Raw genomic sequence first — 23,118 nt, 5'->3', positions numbered from 1 at the left:
AGCTGTGCTTCGCACTCAGTACATGTATGACTCGAAGGAGCGTCACATTGTCACCAAGCGTCGCCGGAATTATGCACTTTATAGGTGGTAGTTAGTCTCGAGTGGTGTATCCTTGATAGCGACATTGTCGTGTCTTCGCACCCATAATAATTGGGTGATTTGCCAGCGCAGCGAGTGGCTCGAAGGCGAAACGCCATCGCTCAAATTATGAATTTTAGCAAGGTACTTACAGTACTTACTGGTAGTTGGTCTCGAGCGGTGTGTCCTTAATAGCGACATTGTCGTGTCCGCTAGCGGTGCTTCGCACCCAGTAGTAAGTGGTTGATTCTCCGGCGAATGGCTGAAAGGCGAAGCACCAGCGGAGCGTCACGTCACCGAGCGTCGCTCGAAGCGAAACAGTAGCTGCAATAGCGAAGCGTCACGTGCGTCTCTCGAATTATACACTTTTACGGTACTTACTGGTAGTTAGTCTCGAGCGGTGTATCCTTGATAGCGACATTGTCGTGTCCGCTAGCGGTGCTTCGCACCCAGTAGTACGTGGGTGATTCCCCAGCGAGGGGCTCGAAGTTGAAGCGACAGCGGAGCGTCACATCGTCGCCTTCGCGCGCGTCGTGGCTTTCATCTTCGGCGCCCGCCCAAGTGACCGCTGAAACAAAGTGAAGTTTTGTTAAACAATTTGCATAATAATGATTCTAAGGGCCCACATACCATACCAGTTCGCCGGACTATATCAGCCTGTCAGTTAATCGCAAAAGGTGACAGTTCCGAACAACCGATAGGTTGATATCGTCCGTTGAACTGGTAATCTGTGGGCCCCTTTAGATGTGGAGCAACATAAATTATTGACATAAGCGTTAGGTCTCCGTTTCAGCGGATGCAAAATTGTTGTTTCCTCATGTTGGCTGGTAAAATTGACATTTAGGTAAGTGATGATTTTAAATGATAAATATTACGTTCATTTGAATTTTATTTGTAATGTTCAACAGTTCGTATTTTGCTCGCGTTGCTGAGGTGCCTGTGGTGATTTTTTTTGTATTTCACTCGGTAGCAAGGTTTGTTTAACTTTCGTGCCTTGAAACCTCACAACGCTCAATTTTGAAATCTTTCGCTTGCTCGGGTATCAATAGTAAGTGGCACGAGCGATTAAACAGCAACTTTGCCCCATTGTAAAAACTTTTATTGACCAATCACAACTTTTTTATAACGGAAAAGCCGCGGGCGGGGTATAAATATAAACATTTTCGGAGAAGGGATAAGTGTCAGTGATACGTCTCAGATGACTGTCAGTCATATTTTCCGGTTCCGGTTTTCTAAGTCAAAAATGTACTGAGACCTACGTCTATGCATATTCCAGCCATACTCTAAGTGTGTTCCGCGGAACCCTAGGGTTCCGTGACACCCCTGCAGGGGTTCCGCAAGAATTTAGAACACTATGCTTTAGTTGCCTCGAAAATTTTTACTATGCCGCCACCGCCGATACCTACTTGTGAGCGCAGTCCCGCAGTGTAGGGTTTAATCAAGTATTTCGCTTCCGAAAAGGGTTCCGTCAAAGAAAAAAGATTAAGAACCGCTGGCATATTCAATCGCTGAGTTTCATAATGTACAGGGCAACAGACTATCTACTTCAGCAGTCTCATTTGAGGCTACGATATTATCTTTACTTATGTTACTACATAGAGTTAGACCAAGACAAGTCTGCAACGATTTTGATAGCACACGCAGTGCAAGTGTTATTTAAGCAAGGTACGTCATACTTTCATAGAAGTTTGACGTTTAAAATAACACTTGCACTGCGCTATCAAAATCGTTGCAGACTTATCTTGGTCTAACTCTATTTCCTTTCTACATATTACCGACGCTTCGCCGATACAGTGTTATGTAGTAAAGAACCAATTTTTCGGGTCGCCTATTAGTACCTATTCGCAGCTGTGGGTCTCACACCTTCGTAGACCTTTTTGCCCTTTTCCGTGAGTACAAATTTATTTTATTAGTTTATGTTTCCCTTTTTGTACTGCTGAGTTGTTGTCATGGGTTGTCATTAGAATTTTCCCGTTCTGTTTTATTTTTCAAGCTTTTATTTAACCCTTTTCTAAAAGATATATATTTCCCACCTACGGCACTTCAAACATGACTGTGTTCTATTTTCGATCGATGAGTGACTGACATTAGATTGTCAATTTTAAAATGTCAGCCTGGTAACGGTTAACCATAGATGTAAGTAAATTGAGGTAGATATGGTACCAGGCGCGCGATTGTGAGCCATTAAATATAGGTTCCGGAACCTATATTTAGTTAGTCGTATGGGTGACGCCAACCTGTCAAGTTGTCAAAATCGTTGGATCAAATTTTAGTTTTGTCAACTATGAACGTCACACGTCTACATAAATAAAAGGTCATTGCGGTTAACCCGCAATGTTTGTATGTAATATGTATGTTCGGGTCAAATCTTGCAAGCTAAATTTGACCCACCTCTCATTATTCGATTGAGCTGAAACTTCACATACATATGTAAGTTGGGTGACATTGCAACACTAAGGATGACTCACGCTAGACCGGGCCGGGGCCGGGCCTGAGCTTCCGGGGCTTCGTTTTCTATGGAAAGCACCACGTGATCACCGATCAGCCGTCATAGAAAATGATATGACGGACGCCCCGGCCCGGTCTAGCGTAAGTCATCCTTTATGGTAGGTACGATCAAGCTGGTCTGATAATGGACACAGGAGGTGGCCGTAGGAACTCTGTGAGAAAGCAACGCAACCTAATTGTGTTTGGGTTTGTTAGAATTGTCTCGATGAGTATTAGTTAGTTGCCTGTTGAAAGAAATGTACAGTCAGCGATAGAAGCTTGTATCAAAAATGAAATTTTTGACAAAACACTTGTTTTAATACCAAAAGAGGGTGTTATAAGTTTGACTGATATGTGTGTGTGTCTGTCTGTGGCACCGTAGCCCTTAAGCGCGTGAACCGATCTGGCTGCGATTTTTTTTAATTAAAAGCAGGTTTTCCAGCGTTAGTTCTTAGACATGTTTTTTCAAAATCCATGCATCTGTTTCATTGCGATGGGGGTTTTAGAAAATTTAAATTTTACTTGTTTAGCGATAAGTAACGCTTAGCAACGCTTTCCACAAAGCAACCGACAGGGAGAAGTGGAGAGCCGCCATAGGACAAATTAGTAAGCGGAGTCACGATCCTCAGCAGTGAGGGACCGACTTCGAAGAAAAAGAGCGATAATTACGCTTGTTGTTACAATTATTATATTAAACATATTTTATAAATTGCCAAAAACAATCAAGGAAATGCCTTTCAATTTGTTAAAAAGCAGAATCATGAAATACTTTGTTGATCATGCCTCCCATTCATTAAATGGATTCCTGTAGCTTAAAAACATGTTTTCGGATGTAAAATGTAAATTTGTAATTAATACCTATATTGTATCGTATACATATAACAAATGTTAAAATTTCCATTTAGATATGTACTTTGTAAAACATGTAAATTTTCAAAGCAAATCAAGCAAAGGTATACAAACTTAGAGAAAAATAATAACTGTAATAATAAACATTTATAGTAAACATTACAAATCATACCCAAGTGAACGCTATTAAATATTTAAATGTATTTAATTCAAAATTATCTCTTAAAAGTCAATTCCACCAGCCATCATGAAGGAACATCTCAAAATTTGCTTTAATTTTCTTTGTTACTCTTGTGGATAAAATGCAACTTTGAAGAATGAAGAGAGCCTTTCCGAGCTGCCCGCTATCATGGTCGCATTTTTATCACGTGTCATGTCATGCGTCACTTTCGCACTTACATACTTGTTAGAACATGACAGGCATGATGACAGATGATAAAAGCGGCCAAGTGCGAGTCGGACTCGCCCATGAAGGGTTCCGTAGCAGCAAGTAACATAATAAAATTGCGGTTTACGATTTATTACGTCAAGTATTAAAAAAAAATTACTTACTAGATCTCGTTCAAACCAATTTTCGGTGGAAGTTTGCATGGTAATGTACATCATATATTTTTTTTAGTTTTATCATTCTCTTATTTTAGAAGGTACAGGGGGGACACACATTTTACCACTTTGGGAGTGTCTCTAGCGCAAACTATTCAGTTTAGAAAAAAAATATATATTAGAAACCTCCATATCAATTTTGAACACCTATCCATAGATACCCCACACGTAAGGGTTTGATGAAAAAAAAAATGTTTTGAGTTTCTGTTCTAAGTATGGGGAACCCCCAAAATTTATTGTTTTTTCTATTTTTGTGTGAAAATCTTAATGCGGTTCACAGAAAACATCTACTTACCAAGTTTCAACAGTATAGTTCTTATAGGTAGTTTCGGAAAAAAGTGGCTGTGACATACACGGACAGACAGACAGACAGACAGACAGGCATGACGAATCCATAAGGGTTCCGTTTTTAGCCATTTGGCTACGGAACCCTAAAAACCTACCATCTAACGGGCTAACCCTACTGGCGTGGTAAGAAAATATTTACTCACATAAATTTGGTAAAAAAAAACAGAAACAAGAAACAAGGCGAGCGCAAGTTCAAAACTGAAATATTGAAAGGTATTTCCGCAATAATAGCACCATTGTTTCACAGGTGTTGCGCTCTCCGAAAATACCTCCCAAGCTGCAATTTCGATGCATTTGCCCTGTTGTTTTAGTGTTTATGTTGCCTGAAAACTGGCTTTCATACCCTTACCATTAGTGCGCGAGTTCCTCGTTTTATTAAACCCGATTTCCAACTGAGTCTATCGCGAATTTATTTTAACGATTTTTTTCTGTCTTGATACATCGGTAAATAAAGGTAATAAAATAAATTCGTGAAAGACCCCCGTTGTAAATGTCATTTAATATGTGTTCTAAACGCGAAAGTTTTAAATGTTATATTTTCTCGTTTTATCCTCAATCCGCCCAGAGGCCAATAAAAAAATCGCCATTCCATTTTAATTTGAGTCTTCATTTCTCCTAATTAAAATTACATTTGGCTAGGCAAGTTTTGATGATTTGTCTAGAACTCTAGATGATATCAAGTGCAAAAAAAAAAATTCTCTATGGGGCAGGTCGCCCAAGTCGGCCAAACCTCCATACAAAAACCGCCATTTTTTCGCGTCAACAAAAAAGATTTTTCAATTTTTGTTGCAGCTTGTAAATCGAGATACATCTTTATCCGCCGTCACTATCTGATGGATGCTAACTGTACACTGCAAGTGAACTTGGTAATCTCTTATACGAGTACGTCTATTGAGAATGACGTTTTTGTGTTCCCGGCGAAAGCTTCCAACCATGTTTTACCACGAGGTCGTACACGCTAGCGACTACGTAAACTCAATCGTAGTAATTAATCGAAGTACCAATTAGCTGTGTGAAATGCACGACGCTGAAAACTTAAGAGTTACCAAGAAACGATTTTGATAGCATACGCAGTGCAAGTGTTACGCGATAATTTCATAGAAGTTTGACTTTTAAAATAACACATGCACTGAGTGTGCTATCAGAATCGTTGTAGAATTATCTTGGTCTTACTGTACTGTATTTTCAAACTATTTTAAAGCTTTCAACTGTCAAATTAACCAATGTGTGCTGATACAGGGCGACGTCACACGTCACATTTGTGCACAGGCGCCATTATGGTTAAGACTGTCCACTATACTTTTTAGGGTTCCGTACCCAAAGGGTAAAACGGGACCCTATTACTAAGACTCCGCTGCTGTCCGTCCGTCCGTCCGTCTGCCACCAGGCTGTATCTCACGAACCGTGATAGCTAGACAGTTAAAATTTTCACAGATGGTGTATTTCTGTTGCCGCTATAAGAACAAATACTAAAAACAGAATAAAATAAAGATTTAAGTGGGGCTCCCATACAACAAACGTGATTTTTGACCGAAGTTAAGCAACGTCGGGCGGGGTCAGCACTTGGATGGGTGACCGTTTTTATAGATAATGGTACGGAACCCTTCGTGTGCGAGTCTGACTCGCACTTGGCCGGTTTTTTAGATGTGGGAATGTTTACGTTATGTTATTTCTACTCATCATCACGAGCTCTTTCGATCCTAATAGGAGAAAAGCTGTCCCAAAATTTGCATACATTTTTAGTTCGCTCCGTTCCATTACCGTCATACTAAGTCTATGAAAAATGGTGACGGAATGGAAATAAAAATCTTGGGACAGTTTTTTTCTCCCATTGGGATCGAAAGAGTAGAAATAAAGTTTTAGGTACAGTTGTCATCAAATATCCGAACAAGGCCCCTATTTTCTAGACGTTAAAGTGCATGTTCATATATTTTTGAACACCTTGGCCGCTCCGATATATCTGATGGCGACTGTACGAGCTAAACGACTACGGCCAATCCAAACTCATGGTAAGGGAAGGCGAAATCTTGCTCCGTAGTCCGTAACATCGAGAAAACGTTGTCAGCTTTTGAATAAATCGCGGTTTCATGTATAAATTTATTACTTTATTGCCTGGTTGGAGGACTTTAATTAACTTTTCACCACACCAGCTGGTAAAGGCTCTCTTGACTGTCCAAAAACTGTCGAGAAAGTTGTATTTTATTCCACATGTGATCAAAGTACCTACTCTACTGCAAATTTTGAGTTATATCCTTTATGTTGACTGGTCGAATTTACTTAAGAATGATAAACGTTCTTTTGAATTTTTTTGGTTTGATTTTGTTTGAAATTTGACAGTTAGTATTTTCCTCGCGTTGGTGTGGTGAAAAACTTTGTGTTTCACTCGGTGGCAAAATTTATTCAACCCGTGCCTCCAAGATTCCTTCGGGCCTTCAAAATTTCATACTTTTTTGAGTGTGAGTGGGTTCAAATTGTGCGTCCATGTTCGCTAGCTAGTACCATAGACAAAACTGCAAGTTCATATTAAACATAGGAAAAATAAAGATAACGACGGGCTTTCTTTGGTGTACGTAGGTATACCTTATTTTAATGTTAACTGGTAATGAATGCGAGAAATTTTTACTGATGTGTAACTTGTATTTTCCGGTCAATTGAAAGCTACTTTTGCAGTCTAATTTGTTTTTTATTTAGTTAGAAACCAAAAGTCACTAATGATAGTAATAATGCCTTTTTTACCTCGTAAAGGCAATGCAAACAAATCACACGAACGAAACAGCCGCTTCCATACAATAGGGATGTTTCCGTATTTAAAATAAATTATTTCTAACCACGCACGAAATAAAGCACCACATAATTATTAGAAAAACATAGATAGCAGTTATTTTAATAAATCGGATAGAAAGATAAAAAGTAGGTGAGTTGACCGTGACGTCACTATGTAAGTTTTCATATAAATTCCATATTAGCAAATCGTTTTGACAGTTCTAAAAAAGAACTGATTTGACTAGTAGGAGAATAGCCTATCTTACGCTCTCATTTTAAAACGACATGTTTAAACTACGTGAAACTTGGCATGTACTTAACATTGGATATATCTATGATTCTATGTATGGTACTAAGTTTCGTTGCGTTATGCAAAGAAAATAGAGCGAGTATAGAAGTTTTATGTGTAACACGTACTTAAAGAGCAATTCCATAATATAATGAACAAGCAAGTCCAGTCATTAAATTTAATGGGTTCATTTGATGCAATCACTTCTCGATTTGTTATCGCATATACCTATAGTTGCGTCACATTCCGTTTGATATGTAGAGGAATAAGATCCGAGACGCATACGAATAAAATATAGGAAAACAAGCAGGTTGACCGGAGGGCTGGTGTCGAGGACTAATAAGGTTTTCTATAGTATTTATATTTTTTATACCTTTTGTATATTTGTCATTTTATCGAACGAGCGAGCGAAGCGAAGCGAAGCGAAGCGAAGCGAAGCGAAGTTCTTACATTCGACTTTGAACACGCGGCTGGCTACCGGCACGTCCCGGCATTTCGATGTTTTTAAGCTGAACTGTCAGAAGATAGTTTGATACTCAATAACTTAAGTAAATTTGTTCTAATTTAAATGACATTGGGTAAACGTGTAGTCGAGGGCATTATATTTTAGTCATTAAATTATGAGCAGGCCCGATCAAGGGGTTATTAAGCTAGAAGAGCTTAGAAGGCCAAAAAGCTGTTTGTGAGAGGTCTTGCTATTCTAGTCATTTTATTTGCAAGAAACATGGTCGAGTTTAGTATCAAATGAAAGTGCTCGGTTTACACTTTTATAATACAGTTTTTAAATTTACTATTTTGAAATAATTAGCAAGATAAAAATAAAATAAAATAAAAATAATATAAGTATTTGACAGGAAATATTTCGGCTTAGCACAGATACAGTTTATTTTAATCTCTATGGTGGTGACTTAAATCCAGGGGAGGGACAGCCGTATACAAAGCCTTTATTCGAATAAATAGCGCCATCTATATTACTTAACGCTAAACTTTTTTTTTAATATCGCTTCAGTTTATTTCGTCAGAACGTCTTAAAAGTCTTGTATCCAGGGCATGAAACAAACAGAAAACATCTTATAGAACAGATTGTTTATGGCCATCGTTGCCATGGAGACGATTGTCACAAAAACAACTTTGTTAAATTTTATAAAACTCAAAATATTATAACACCGTATTTATTGTCTGTACTACGACAAGACAGATAAATAATAGTACATTATTGTCGAGGCTCGGAAGTAGCTACTTGCAGGCTGAGGATTCGTTTTAAACGGACGACCTTGGGAGTCCGTTTAATTGAATCCGAAGCCAGCAAGTAGCCTTCCAGCCGAGTCATATATAGTGCTTTTCTCAAAAATGGTGCAACAAATATAAATATCATAGAAATATTTTACAAAAGCAACTTTCTTACGTATATATTTTCACAGAAAAAAGTAGAAACAATTGAAAAAATTAGCTTTGCCGCCTTTTTATTTTTTTAATAAAAAAATAGAAGTGTATTTTTCTGCCGAAAATACGCCAACCTATTTGAGACAGCTAAATAGTCGCGGTACTAATCATCTGTTTGGCTGTTTAATGGGCCTGTGCCTTCATTTGATATGGCCATTTCAACTTTTAAAAAGTTTGGAACTCGACAAATAATGGAATTTGTATGCAACATTGCAGTCCCAAAATCGAGACTGCAATGTTTTTAACTTTTTAATTTTTGACTGACCATAAACTACGCGCTTCGCAACCTATTTTTTAAACGGCAAAGTCGACTTTGCCGTCCATTTTTGAGAAAAAATACTTTCGGTTTTACAATGTTAAAAGAAACAAAGTTTTCATACGCCATCACAGTTGCTGAGAACTTTATTATCAGAAAATTCAGAAAAAATCATGGCGGGCATGGTATAATAATATACTCCGCCTGGTACTCCATTCCCGTCTTTTCTAGGTCACCTAACTGACACGGGCCTACGTCATGATGCGACAGCGCTATATGATAATATGCGATAGCGCTATATATAGCGGCCATGTTGTTGTGACGTAGGCCCGTGTCACTCTGGGAATGGAAGACCATGTTTTATTAGACTATGATGGCGGGTACATTCACAACCTGCTGCGTGTAATTGTGTTTCGTGGTCAATTGTGAGTTATTCCAGCCGTGTATGATAGGTACTTTATTTACTTTTAACAGTCAAGTTAAAAGTACCTAATCTGTTTTCGTGTATTAATAAATATCTAAGCCTTTCTTCAAAGTAGGTGCAACAAAGTCAATCGCTATATAATTTTTGGTTAACCGCGAGGTCTCATTTCGGGGCGAACTACTAGTTATATTGTTTTTACATTTTGTTTTCTAGTTGTCAGTAAATGCTTGATGTGATGGCCTTTTTGTTCGCTCTCCGCATTACCTATCGAATGGTTTTAAATGTCCTCAATTCCTGGACAGCTGGCCTATATTTCGCTTAGCGGATAAGCATTGCTATCCAGAGGGGCAATGGTGCCAGCCTTCTGGGCACCCTACAAAGTGATCAAGACTTGGGGCATTTTTTTTATTTATACCTAAGTCTTTAATTTAAGTTTTTTATTATGTTTCTGCCCATTCGTGTTTTGTTGAAAAATAAAGTGAAACCTGTGACGAAATCGTAACTGAAAGAAGCCGTACCTATTACTCGTATCTCGTACAAAAGAATTTCTTGGAATATTTATTGAAAAAGGTCGTGTTTTGTCTACAAGCAATGCTATGTTTCATAACAATTTGGGACCAATAATTTTATTAAATGTAAAGGAAATTCTAAAGCCTTGTAAAGAATAAAACTTGTATAAAACTAAATCAGCTAGTACTGGATATTAGAGACTTTCAATCTCTTATTAGATATGTGATGAGAAATGGTGCGTGGTGGGGGAACTATAAGATGACACAAGAAAGAAAAGATGACACGCAAGGCATTTAAACAAAAGCAAAAAATTTAAACTAACACTATTTGACAAATACACAGAATAAATAGTACTACCGTACAGAAAGGAAACTTCCTACAAAACCGAAGTTTGACAGCGGTTCAGGGTCGAATCATGCTGTCCCTTTCTAATATATGGCACTATCCCTTTCAGCTATTTAGGGTTGTCAAAATTCAAGCCATTATCTTATCTGTGGTCGTGTACGCAAAGGGACGTCAAGTTGTGTCAACCCTAATAATTGCTCGGAGCAATGCTGAGCCGAGCAGAGCCGAGTTTAGCCGAAGTCAGGAGTTTCGCACCCCTGATAAATATCAATAGTAACACTAACACCCAATATCCGCCAGGTCGGCGCCAGTCGTGGGTTTAATATAAAAACACTAAAGTAAAGTTCGTTACCGTGACACCCATTCCCAGTCGTCGCAAGCGCAGATATTCCAAACGCACACAAGCCAACCCCTCAGACTGCCCCAGTTTAAGAGCGCTCTTCAACTGTTAAGGGTCGCTATAGCACGGTAACGCTGGTTTATCCAAGTGTTCGACTCTTTGTTGTGAGCATGCGTTAGAAATGTGCGCAGGCTTGGGCGCGGTCAATGACATGACGCGTGCGCAGCCTGCTACCGATTAGGGACACCATTATCTGCGCCTGGCTCGGGATACTCACCTTTTCTTTTTACTCTCCTAAGTTTTCTATAGTATAATTTGAGTTTTCTACCATTTTGTACCATATTTGATCCCTAGCGGGCAGCGGCTTTCATATTGATTGTTACTGTGACAAGGTACGAAATGGTATAAACAATTTACTTGACTATTCAATCTTCTCAATAGGGTATTTGACTGACAAATCAATTTTATTTTTCAAACTGTCAAATCGATTAGCCACTTAGCCACTATGGAATTTATATGAAACACAGAACATGTGACGTCACGGTCATGTTACCTACTCTTTATAATATGTAGTTCTATCCGAAAATAACTGCTGTATACGATTTTCTGCTTTATTACATCGTCCATGGTGTGAAATAATACATTTTATCTACACACATATCATAAACTGTCTATGATGCCTTCAAAATCCGTAAATAATGGCCCACATTACGATAAACTGTTTTGTTACAGCAAATTTCTTATCTGTGAAAATGTGGTAATAGCTTCATTACTATATCAAAATCGATTTGGTAATGCAATTCAAATTTCGAACATCTCTGAAAAAAAAAGCAATTTGATTTGACCCCTATTCTAATATCAGTCGAGATGACGTTTTATTCGAAATCAAATGACAATTGCATACAATATTGACAAATCTCGCATGTAAGTTGGTATCGGACGATATGGTAATCGACCCCGACTCTAGTTTGTCTCTGAATTAAAAAAAAACTACGGATGCGTGACGTGCGTGAAAAAAGTTTTCATTTGCCGCCATTTGACGTACAATTTATCTTTTAATTAGTTTGTAAGTAAAAAATAATTTGTTTTGTTATCTTTAAAGAAACTATAACAAAAGTTTCATGTAAAATGTGCGATAAAGATATTTCGGAGACGCCATCTCATATCCGCGAGTTCCGCCAGAGAGCAAAGTCGGCTGTAATATGAGGTTAGTGAATATATCATAGAAAGTTTATAATATGTGTGTAGATAAAGCAGTGTATGTAACTCTACATAATTAGGCATTAAAACACTCGTGTGATACTATTATGAAACTCATTTCATTCGTTTCATAAACCCACACTCGTATTTTAATGCCTTTCATTATGTAGCAGTCACATAAACTACTATTAAATACTTATAGCCATCATCCGTGTTGTCCCAATATAAAATTAAAAACCGGAATAAAGGAATTTATTCGAAGCAATACTGTATTAACAAGTACCATCTAATAAATTGGAGCTACAAAATATCGTTGAAGTATTTTGAACAAAGAAACGTTTTTCTCAAACAGGAATTTTTATATTCTCAACAAAACAACAAGCAAATGTAATACTTTGAATTTGATACGAATTTGTAGGTAAGTACATAATTCATTACTTCGACACTTTTGTTTATTGAATGGAACAAACTTTTAAATTAAGGAAATATTTGTTTGAAATGTTGAGTAAGTCTAAGAAAATATCTCGGTTTAAGATATTGTTTGTCTTTTTAGGGTTCCGTGCCCAAAGGGTAAAAACGGGACCCTATTATTAGGGTTCCGTGCCCAAAGGGTAAAAACGGGACCCTATTACTAAGACTCCGCTGTCCGTCCGTCCGTCTGTCCGTCCGTCCGTCTGTCACCAGGCTGTATCTCATGAACCGTGATAGCTAGGCAGTTGAAATTTTCACAGATGATGTCTTTATGTTGCCGCTATAACAACAAATACTAAAAAGTACGGAACCCTCGGTGGGCGAGTCCGACTCGCACTTGCCCGGTTTTTTTAATTACGACATCATATGAAATATATTTTGTTTTACATTTTTTTTATAATTAATTTCATTCATAAATAAATTACTAATTACAATATTAAAGTTCGTAACCATTTTAGTCATACAAAAAACCGATTTGAATGATACAGTGAGAATTGAAAGGAAAGTGGGGCGCTGTACCGAAAGATCAAGGAAACGAATCATCAATAAATGTCATGCATGATGTGATTACGTCACCACCTAACGTTTGAACACTATATCACCCGGTAACATTTTTAAGGGGCCCACAGATTAACAGTCCGCCGGACGGTATCGGCCTGTCAGTTGTTCGGAACTGTCAAAATTTTCGTTCTAACTGACAGGCCGATACCGTCCGGCGGACTGTTAATCAGTGGGCCCCTTTACAAGCTTTTATTTAACTTGCAATGTGTACCTATGTAAATATGTAATTGTACCTATGTTTGTACGGGTTAAATCTTGCAAGCTAAATTTGACCCATTTTCCGACTTCCAATGAAGCTGAAAATTTGCATACATACGAGTATGTAAGTCGGGGGACAATGCAATATTATGGTACCATCGAGCTGATCTGATGATGGAGACAGGAGGTGGCCATTAATATGAACTCTGTGATAAAACAACGCAATCTAATTGTGATTGGAATTAGAATTAGAATAGTCTCGATGAGTATTAGTTGCCTGTGGAAAGAAAAGTACAGTCAGCGATAAAAGCTTGTATCAAAAATGGAATCTTTGCCAAAACCTTATTTACTTTGTGATTTTTGTGAACCTCTTCGTTTTTAAATGAATGGTAAAAAAACCATTGGCGTTATTCATAAACGTCTGTTATGCTGTTTATAATCGCTTGTCCCTATCTGTAATTTTTACTTTCACGTTTGTTAGAAAGAGACAAAATTAACAGAAGTTTGCTAAGTTTTATGAACGAGGGAGTTAGTTTAGGTCACTCGCGCATTGAGAATCTTTCATAAGCGCATTGAAATATGCCTAAAACGAGGAAGTCAGATTACTTAACTTACGTAACTTTGAATAGAATCAGGCGTTACTTTGCGGAAATCCATACTAATTAAAACCAAAATATTACTTTGCTAATCCGCGAAAAGATAACGTGCTAGTCAATCAGTGCTAACCCGTTATACTTACTTGCGTATTTTTACATGCAATTAATATTCCCACCCTCCCACCGCAAAAATAAATACGCAAATAAATATAACAAACCATATATATATCATATATTCTTTTGGTGGTGGTTTGTTATATTTATTTGCGTATTTATTTTTGCGGTGGGAGGGTGGGAATATTAATTGCATGTAAAAATACGCAAGTAAGTATAACGGGTTAGCACTGATTGACTAGCACGTTATCTTTTCGCGGATTAGCAAAGTAATATTTTGGTTTTAATTACGTAACTTTTGTATTTTCATTGAATTCACTTCAAAATACGACATAAGTTACGACGCGTATCCTAAACAGCTTCGTAGATTTTGGTGTAGCGTACTCTTATCGAAAGCGTGCTTTTAGACCAGCTTACCCTAATCGGGTAAGCTCGGTTTCTGCGAAGCTCTCCTAGCTCCGTATCCGTGGAAATCCGAACGGACGGGAGCCCTACTTACCGACCAAGTGTGCCGGCGTGCCGGCCCTATCGCGTCAGCACGCCCACAACTAACCTTGGAACTTGCTAGGTGCTAGGTTATACGAACTTACACGAAATGTGACGTTATCTATAAATAGGGATCTTATTGTCGATGGCGATTACGCCGTTGTTAACGATGCTCCGATATAAATACAATGCCGCGCGACTAGGGTGGTTCAAAAAACATTTTTTTTTTTTCCGGCGGGGCACCCCCTTATTTTGTTACACTTATTATGCTGATAAAATACACCAAGTTTCGTAATTGTATCTCAACTACAAGGGGGTGCTCAACCACTTTAAAAATTTTGCATGTTGTATGAAAACCGAATATTTTTCTGAATTTTATTTAAGTAGGTATCTGTTTTCACACTATTTCCACATGTGATTTATAAGTTTTGAGGTAGAAAAACATTTCTATTTCTATTTTTTATAAATTTTCACTAGTAAGATTTTTTTAATATCATCTAAAAAATCATAAATAAAATAGAAATACAATGGTTTTTTACATAATAACTTTTAAATCACTCTTTCAAATAATGTGAAAACTACTACTTACATAAAAATCTAAAAAATAACAACTTGATTTTTTTGGATTTCATACAACTTTTTTCTTATGTGTCGATTGTTTTTTTATCGTTAGACTTGGATATTTGGCTGGTTTAAAGAGCTCCTCTGGGTGGAAAAAAACGAAACGAAATCCCAATCTGGGACATAAATAATAGGTCGGTATGTATGTAATTTTCCGTTGAGCTAATAAAGAAAATGCCATACGTTTTCGTAACTTAGTGGAAGATTTTTTGGACATACGGTGAAATTGCGCTTATTATGTTCAGAAGATGGGAACTCTTCACCAAATTTTATCAAAAGCTGACGAAAGAAAACGACAACAAAATAAAAAAGACTCCACTTGAGACACTGTGCGGCTACCACCAGTTTGGCACTGACATTTAATAAACGCTAGCGTGAACGTAACTTACTTTCTATGCATCTTGCTCGTACTGACATATTAGTGCGAGCGAGATGTAAAGAAAGTAAATGTTTACACTGTCAGAGACTCGTGGTAGGGTACTGGTGTATGTGTCATGAATAAACTTATAACCGTTTTTGTATTGAAAGTGGAGCTGCAATTTTACACAAAAGTTTACTGAATAACTCCATTTTTTTCGTGTTTTTTCGGCGGTACGTTTGCAAATGATTTGATGAATTTGATCGTTATATTTACGTCCGGTGTTTTACGTACCTATGTATACAATGTTCAACGTTTTTGTACAAACATATCGACGATTTTAAATGTTTTCGAACTGTACATACACATCGAATATTTCGGACGTTTAAAGTTATTTCAAGCGCAATAGTACAAACGTAATATTTCTATCGTATCTGGACGTAATATTTGACGTAGGGCAAACCTTGGTTATTCGGTGATAGTCAGTTTTAATGTCTTTTAGCCGCGTTACCTGGTAATTATATTACTTGAAACCATATTACACCACATTAGTCACATCCATAGTATCTCTTAAACATTGTTTTAAGCAATAAAATTACCGGGCAACTCGGCTAAAAGACGATAAAACTGACTATCACCGAATAACTACGTATCACCGAATAGCCAAGGTTTTCCTACTTATCTTAAAGTTCGGATCGGGCCGTTATTTAGTATTGTAACACATATAAGTAAGTTTTCGCAAAGCTCGTTTAAAACTTAGATACATACCTATAAGTCCTATAACTGGGTTTTCTATCAATGTATGAAGGTAGCGTACCCTGTTCTATTTCTGTATGAGCATTCAATTTAGGCCTACAACACAAAGTTCGCAGACTCCTCACACAGACAACGCTGGATGGATAGAACTCGGATTGAAAGCCAGAGAAATGTGTCGACGCCTCAAGATAGACTCGTCAAACCGGGTTTAGGTACAACACAAAGTTCGCAGACTCCACACACAGACAACAGATACCTACAACTCGGATTGAAAGCCAGAGAAATGTGTCGACGCCTCAAGATCAAGACCCGTCAAACCGGTTACACACGTGCGCGAGTTTCGTTCGCTGGAGTTGTCCGTATACTTAGAATAGGTCATTGGAATATTTGAACTCAAACTTTGAGCTTGAGAGGATAGTGGACTGGGCGCACAACTTTGGAAACAAATCAAATTATTTTATTAAATATTTTGATTTGTGTTTTTTTAAGTAGTCACACTACTAATACATATATAAATTATATACTGAAATAGTAGTTTGAGTAAGGTCATTTAGCATGCACTTTAGTCTCAGGCGATGCCGCTTAGCACGATTGTTCCTTAGGTCAAACAAAGTTCATCTGGCCCGGTAGCCGGGTGATCGTACCATGCAGACCCCCCAAAAAGGGGGGGTGAAAGGGTCGGCTCCCCAGGTCCAATCTATGCTATATTCCTTCCTAGTTAAGACATTCCTTAAGGCAACTAGGGCAAGTTATATATCATTTTCGTATAATTCTTAGCCCAACCTTACCTTTAAAACCTTGTCAGTCTTACTCTTTAGAAGAGCGTAAACATGACAAAGTGTAAGTAGGCAAAGTTGCGTTCATGTGTGCGTGTGTTATTATGTGTGCCCAGTTAGTAGGCCACCGAAATATTTCGAGAGGCTGCCTCGTCGAGCCTCAGTGTTGCCAGTCGACATTTAAAACATGCCAGACGCGAGGCGAAAAGTTGCTAAACTATATTTTATTTTATAACTTTTAGAGATAAGAAACAACTACATAAACAATGAACAACGAAAAAAAAATACTACACTCCAGTAGAGTCTGTGCGGAAAGAGAAGAGTCGTGGAATATCCTGGGCCCCATACATTCCACGACTCCTCTCTTTCCGCACAGACTTTAACACCTTATACTCAAAACAAAGTCCTCCGCCGCGTCTGTCTGTTTGTGTGTTTGTTGGATGTTCGCGATAAACTCAAAAACTACTGAACGGATTTTGATGCGGTTTTCAGCTATCAATAGAGTGATTCTTGAGGAAGGTTTAGGTGTATAATTTGTTAACCCGTGCGAAGCCGGGGAGGGTCGCTAGTTGAGAAAAATAAGTGTTTACTAAAATTATACAGATTGTAAAATTTGGTAGTGTAGCCTTAAATCGATTCTGGCACTGACATATTTGCTAGCGTGTGCGTAAATGACTTTCCATGCATCTCGCTCGTACTGACATATTAGTGCGCGCAAAATGTATAGAAAGAAAGTTACGCCTAAGTTAGCAAATATGTCAGTGTCAAATTTATTCCGTGCTCGTGGTAAGGCTACTGTACAATACGAAAATGCAAACAAAATATCCATTTCAAAAAGTACACAGGTGGCAGTAACTTTGGATGTAAGGCAACTTCAAATCTTGCTAAATGTAGCATAAAAGTTGCCAAACTGGCAACCCTCGCCTACACCCTCGCAGCAATTACCGCGTTACGTGACTTTTCGTTTTTAATTTCTTCACGTTTAAAGCATCCGTGATTTTTCTCTAATTACGTCTGTGAAAGTTTTTATAAAGTTGTACTTTGCTGTTAGTATTTTTTTGCCTGGATTTCTCTGGTGTGCGACCGGACATCGCTATATACGTGTATACATACTTAATGTTCCGCTTACTCGTACACACCATCAGAGCAGCGTGCGGACATGGATCAGAGTGATATCTGCGGTAAAAGGCGGGAAGTGCTTGTTTGCAATGTTTGTATGAAGGTATTTATGTATGTTCGCCGTTCGGGTTAAATCTTGCAAGCTAAATTAAGCTGAAACTTCACGTACATATGTAAATTGGGTGACAAATGTGACAATGCAATATAGGGTACCATCGAGCTGATCTGATGATGGACATATATAGGAGGTGGCCATAGGAACTCTGTGATAAAACAACGCAACTTAATTTGGGTTTGTTAGAATTGTTTCGATGAATATTAGTTGCCTGTTGAAAGAAACGTATAGTCAGCGATAAATCTTGTATAGAAAATGAAATTTTGAAAAAAAAAAATATATCTTATACTTTTAAACGAGCAATTCTTGTATATTTATTTATATATATACATTTCGGGGATCTCGGAAACGGCTCTAACGATTTCGATGAAATTTGCTATATGAAGGTTTTCGGGGGCGAAAAATCGATCTAGCTAGGTCTTATCTCTGGGAAAACGAGCATTTTTGAGTTTTTATATGTTTTCTGAGCAAAGCTCGGTCTCCCAAATATTTTTCTTTATGTCTTCTCGGTAAGTTTATTAGTAATACTTATATAGCATTACTAATTTTGTTATTTCGTGTCGAATGGTATAAACCCTTCGTTCCACACAATGGGGACAAGTGGGTACTTACGAGAACTTTATAGGCTATAAAAGGAGTGAATTGCCTCAAAGTCCCGATGCCTAATAGACTTTAGTAGGTACCGGTCACCGCCATTATTGAGCAATCAAGTAAAGTACCTTAGGACGCTTTTAGTGCGTTTACCATTATGTATTTTTTTAATTAATACAGTCAAAACCATATTTTCAGGTAAGCCTTTGAACGTCTAAGACGTCAAACTGACGAGCGCGGCTGCAGCCCAATAGCAACCTTCGTGCATTTCGACAAGGCGCGTGCGATTTGCAATACATTACGGCATTTGGTCGACCGATTGAATTCGTTGCTTCTACTCTACTGAGCTAGGCGAGAACTGAGACACCAGCGCGCCGCTCTCCCACCTCCGTCACCGGGCACGGCATTCTCCTGCCAGCTACGCGGTCGCGGCTGCCGCTCTCGCATTGGACTTAATAGTCATTTGCGCAAGTGCCGCACTCTTATGGACGCTGTTTAAACCATCATCTTATCGATGTTACAGGCCAATGATGATGACTGAGCTAGCCATTATCTAAAATCGGATGGAGTAACCCGACAGATTTTAAATGAAGTCATAAGGAGCAACAAATGAGTTTTAGTCAAATTTGTAAGTTGAAAACGGAACAAACAGGAAATTGCATGAGGTGCAACGCTGTTGTTTCAGGTAAATTTGTTGACTTGATGCGATCGGTTACATGTTGTGATTGTGACGGACGAACGTAGGTAAACATCAGGTAACCGCCCGTGGTGGTTGGCTCGTAGCGAACTGGCCTACCGCTAACCTCTTCATTCCTTCGTCTATTTACTAAAGTATCATTCTATGGAACTTGCTAACTATGTAAACAAACCGCCATATTGAAATTGTCTCTGAGTGATGAATTTACTAGAGTCGGACCAAAAAAAGTCTGCAGCGGATTTGATAACCCACGCAGTGGAAGTGTCATTTATACGTCATAATTTCATAGAAGTTTGACGTTTAAAATAACACTTGCACTGCGTGGGCTATCAAATCCGCTGCAGACTATTCTTGGTCTGAGTCTAGTGACTTTTGTCCGAATATCTTTTGAACCGACTTATGAAGAAAAATTGTTCAATTAAAGTGTACCTACCGCAAACCCTTGTTTAATACTTCCAATATACCTATTCTTGAAAAATTGTTATAATTGAAGGTGTTTTTGAGGTTTTGTTACTTGCATATGGTTTTATTGATATCTATTGGTTATACGTCCTATTCATCTATGTCCAGAGGGTAGAAACACGTTGTATATGGGTTTGACTCTAACTACACACATTAGGTACTAATGAGCCAGAAAACTTAAATCTTAGCAAACATTGTCCCTTGTAGGCGACCTGTTTTCAATGTTTTCATAATAAATGTGACTCAAAATGTACACATATTCGGTGGCGTCTCTACTCGTACTATTTACCTACCTCTCTATTGCTCTTAAATATTCGACTATTAAAGGGACGGTCCCGAAAGGATCGTGATACGTGATGCAACGTGAGCTTCACAGGGCCCATTTTTGGTTCGCTTTCGTTTTTTTCGTCATATTCCGATAAAATTTGGTGAATAAAGTTCCCTATTCTGTACAATATTAGCACAATTTCCTGAGTTACTAAAACGTAAGGAATCTTCGTAATTCAAATATTTTTTTTTGCAAAATTGGAATTTCGTGTTTATTACACCACAAATGAGCTCTTCAAACAAAATTACCAAATGGGCAAAAAACTACAAGAAAAAAACCGGCCCTTTTGCTATAAAATTACAGTACGAGGCTTCAATAACCTAGACTATAAGTCAATTTTGAAACCTATAGTTGGTTAGGTAAGTATAGGAACGAGGTCGGTTTGTTCAGTGGTTTATGAGCACACAGGCAAAGTGAAGGTTCGTACTTGAATTCCCTTGCTGTCGCTCCGTCCGTACCCACATAGTGATGCGAGCGGATTCCACATCATTGATATGATTATTGCTGCTCTTACAGACTCGGTCCCCTGTTGCCTGTTGCTTTTACTCCCCTTTACTTTCAAGGACTCAAGCAGGGATGTTGCGGATGCAGACTTTTTGACATCCTCGGATGCGGATGCGGATATTCAAATGTAAGCCTTTGATGGATGCGCATGTCAAGATTAGGTACTTAAATAACGTCAAATATTACATTTTAGTAATTTTTATATTAAAAAAAAAAGAAAAGTTTAGTATTTGAGCAAGAATAGGTATAGGTCGGTGCGTTATTTTTAATAAACACTATAAACAGTAACTTGGCTGACTTTTCTGGATCTAGACGATTTCGTTATAGGTAATGACGAAATTACCTAGCACTTTACGCCGCCGCTAAGACTTTCCTGTACCTACCAACTTATTCGACATCCGCATCCGCATTAAGCTCCGCATCGATTTTATGCGGATTTTGAAAATAATGCGGAAGTTCCGCGGTTGCGGATGCGGATTCGAATATTCGCAACATCCCTGGACTCAAGCTACAACGTTCGCGGCACGGTTATAGTTGGGTATTTACGACCAAGAACAAATCAAGTTCAGCTTTTGAAATCTGAATGTTGCTCCAGATTTTACAATTTAAATTTGTGCAATTTTCTAAGTCTAAGATCTAAGGTCTAAGGTCTAAGATCGGCCAGGTTGGAGAGCAATCCAAGAAAACGCAACTTATGGCGGTCACGACCCTCAGTCATGAGGTTACGACGAAGAAGAAGAGAATTTTCTAAGTATAAATAGGTAATTCTCGAATTTAAATGTTAAAGCCTTACACAAACAATTGATATTAAATAGGTATCTCGAGTTCGATGACGTTCATTTCCATTTATATTTGGTTTTTCGAAGAAGCTAATAAACGAATACCGTGAAATTTTAAAAATACGAGCGGCGGAAACCATAAAAATAACCATCGATAGGATTACACGAAAAAATTGATTCCGCATTTTTATGCAGAAAGCAAACTGCCATCGACAAACTGGAATAGGACAGTAGGGCTAAGATGGTCGGCTCTTTATCATTTGTCACCATGCCTGTCACGTTCTAATAAATATGTAAGTGCGAAAGTGTCGCATGGCATGACAGGTGATAAAAATGCGACCGTGATACCGCTTCTGACTAGAGCTCTAAAATTAAATGACCGCGCGGGAATTTTACGGCGATCGACTCACACTGCACGTTGTAATGATAATGTATAAGTAGAATTTTATTTTAGCCAATCAAAACTTTTATTGACCAATCACGACGTTTTTTAAATAGTGGGAAACGGTGTATCGGGTATTGGGTAATATTCAAAGCTGCGAACGGCTTATATTTTTTATGGAAAAGGGACAACTTTCAGTCACACTAGCGACACGCCCCGGCTTCGCACGGGTTACACAAAACCTTAACAAATGAAATACCTAAACCTTCCTCAATAATCACTCTATTGATAGGTAAAAACCGCATGAAAATACGTTCAGTAGTTTTTGAGTTTATCGCGAACATACATACCTACACACAAACAGACAGACGCGGCGGGGGACTTTGTGTCTGTGATGTGTCTGATAAGTGTCAGTCATAATTCATTCACAATGAACCGTTTTACTAAGTCAAAAATGTATTGAGAGTTGAAAGCGCAGACTATTATTTAAAAAAAATCCATAGTTACAGCCAGGGACCGGAACCGGTTACCTTAACCGGGGTTTTTCATAGGGTTATTTTAGAAGTGGTTATAAAAACCCCTACCATAACGGTAACCGTCTGATAAGGTAACACTTTGATTCGGTAACCGTATCAGATCGAGTTAACCTCGGTTACCGGTAACCGAAATAAAAACCCAGTCGATTCAGTTACCTCATAATAAGGTTTTGAACCAGTTCAAACGATTGTAATCTTTACGCACACTTAAATTGAACTTATTATTGAATAACCGTGGTTGGCATGGGCGGTCTATTAAGTCTCCAGCACAAACATGTTTCTTTGTCGGTAACTTCGCTTATTGTCAATTCAAACAATATTGTACTTTGACTCCTTAAGCTAAAATTGAAAACATTATTGGGCGATTACAGTATTATTTTGGAGCGACAGCCGCAGCGCGGCCATTCCTTTGTTTATCTTTATACTTTTATACCTGTGTGTTCCTATTGTTTTTGTTCATTTCGGAGCAATTCTAGTTTGGAATTTTTAGAAAAGGGCTTCCTGCAAGTAAACACCATCCTATCCTAGCAATATCTGTTATTGTTTAGTTATATTTTTAATGCTACTTAGATATTATTTTTCTATTTTCGGGTTCAAACTTGGTATGTACCTACAGATTAAAGACTGATTTAAGGAAAAAAATTAACCTAACTAGTAATTTTACTGGTAGTTATAGTTTATCTTTAGATAGAGTGATTAAAAAAATCACGTTGTGATAAAGATACATGCGTTA

The 23,118-nt window shown here is 38.1% G+C and overlaps 1 protein-coding gene across 1 annotated transcript in view; it reads right to left on the bottom strand.

The window, feature by feature from the left end:
• LOC134793939 (hemicentin-2) overlaps positions 1-23,118 on the bottom strand; it is a 192,361-nt gene that overhangs the window by 83,399 nt on the left and 85,844 nt on the right. Inside the window, exon 2 of the mRNA XM_063765659.1 lies at positions 460-646. Within this exon, the coding sequence (XP_063621729.1) occupies positions 460-646 (187 nt within the window). The remainder of the gene's footprint in view (positions 1-459; positions 647-23,118) is intronic.

This window comes from Cydia splendana, chromosome 1, assembly GCF_910591565.1.
Source record: "Cydia splendana chromosome 1, ilCydSple1.2, whole genome shotgun sequence".
NCBI lineage: Eukaryota > Metazoa > Arthropoda > Insecta > Lepidoptera > Tortricidae > Cydia > Cydia splendana.
Note: the sequence above shows the minus strand (reverse complement) of the source record. Positions and strands in the feature narration are given on the sequence as shown.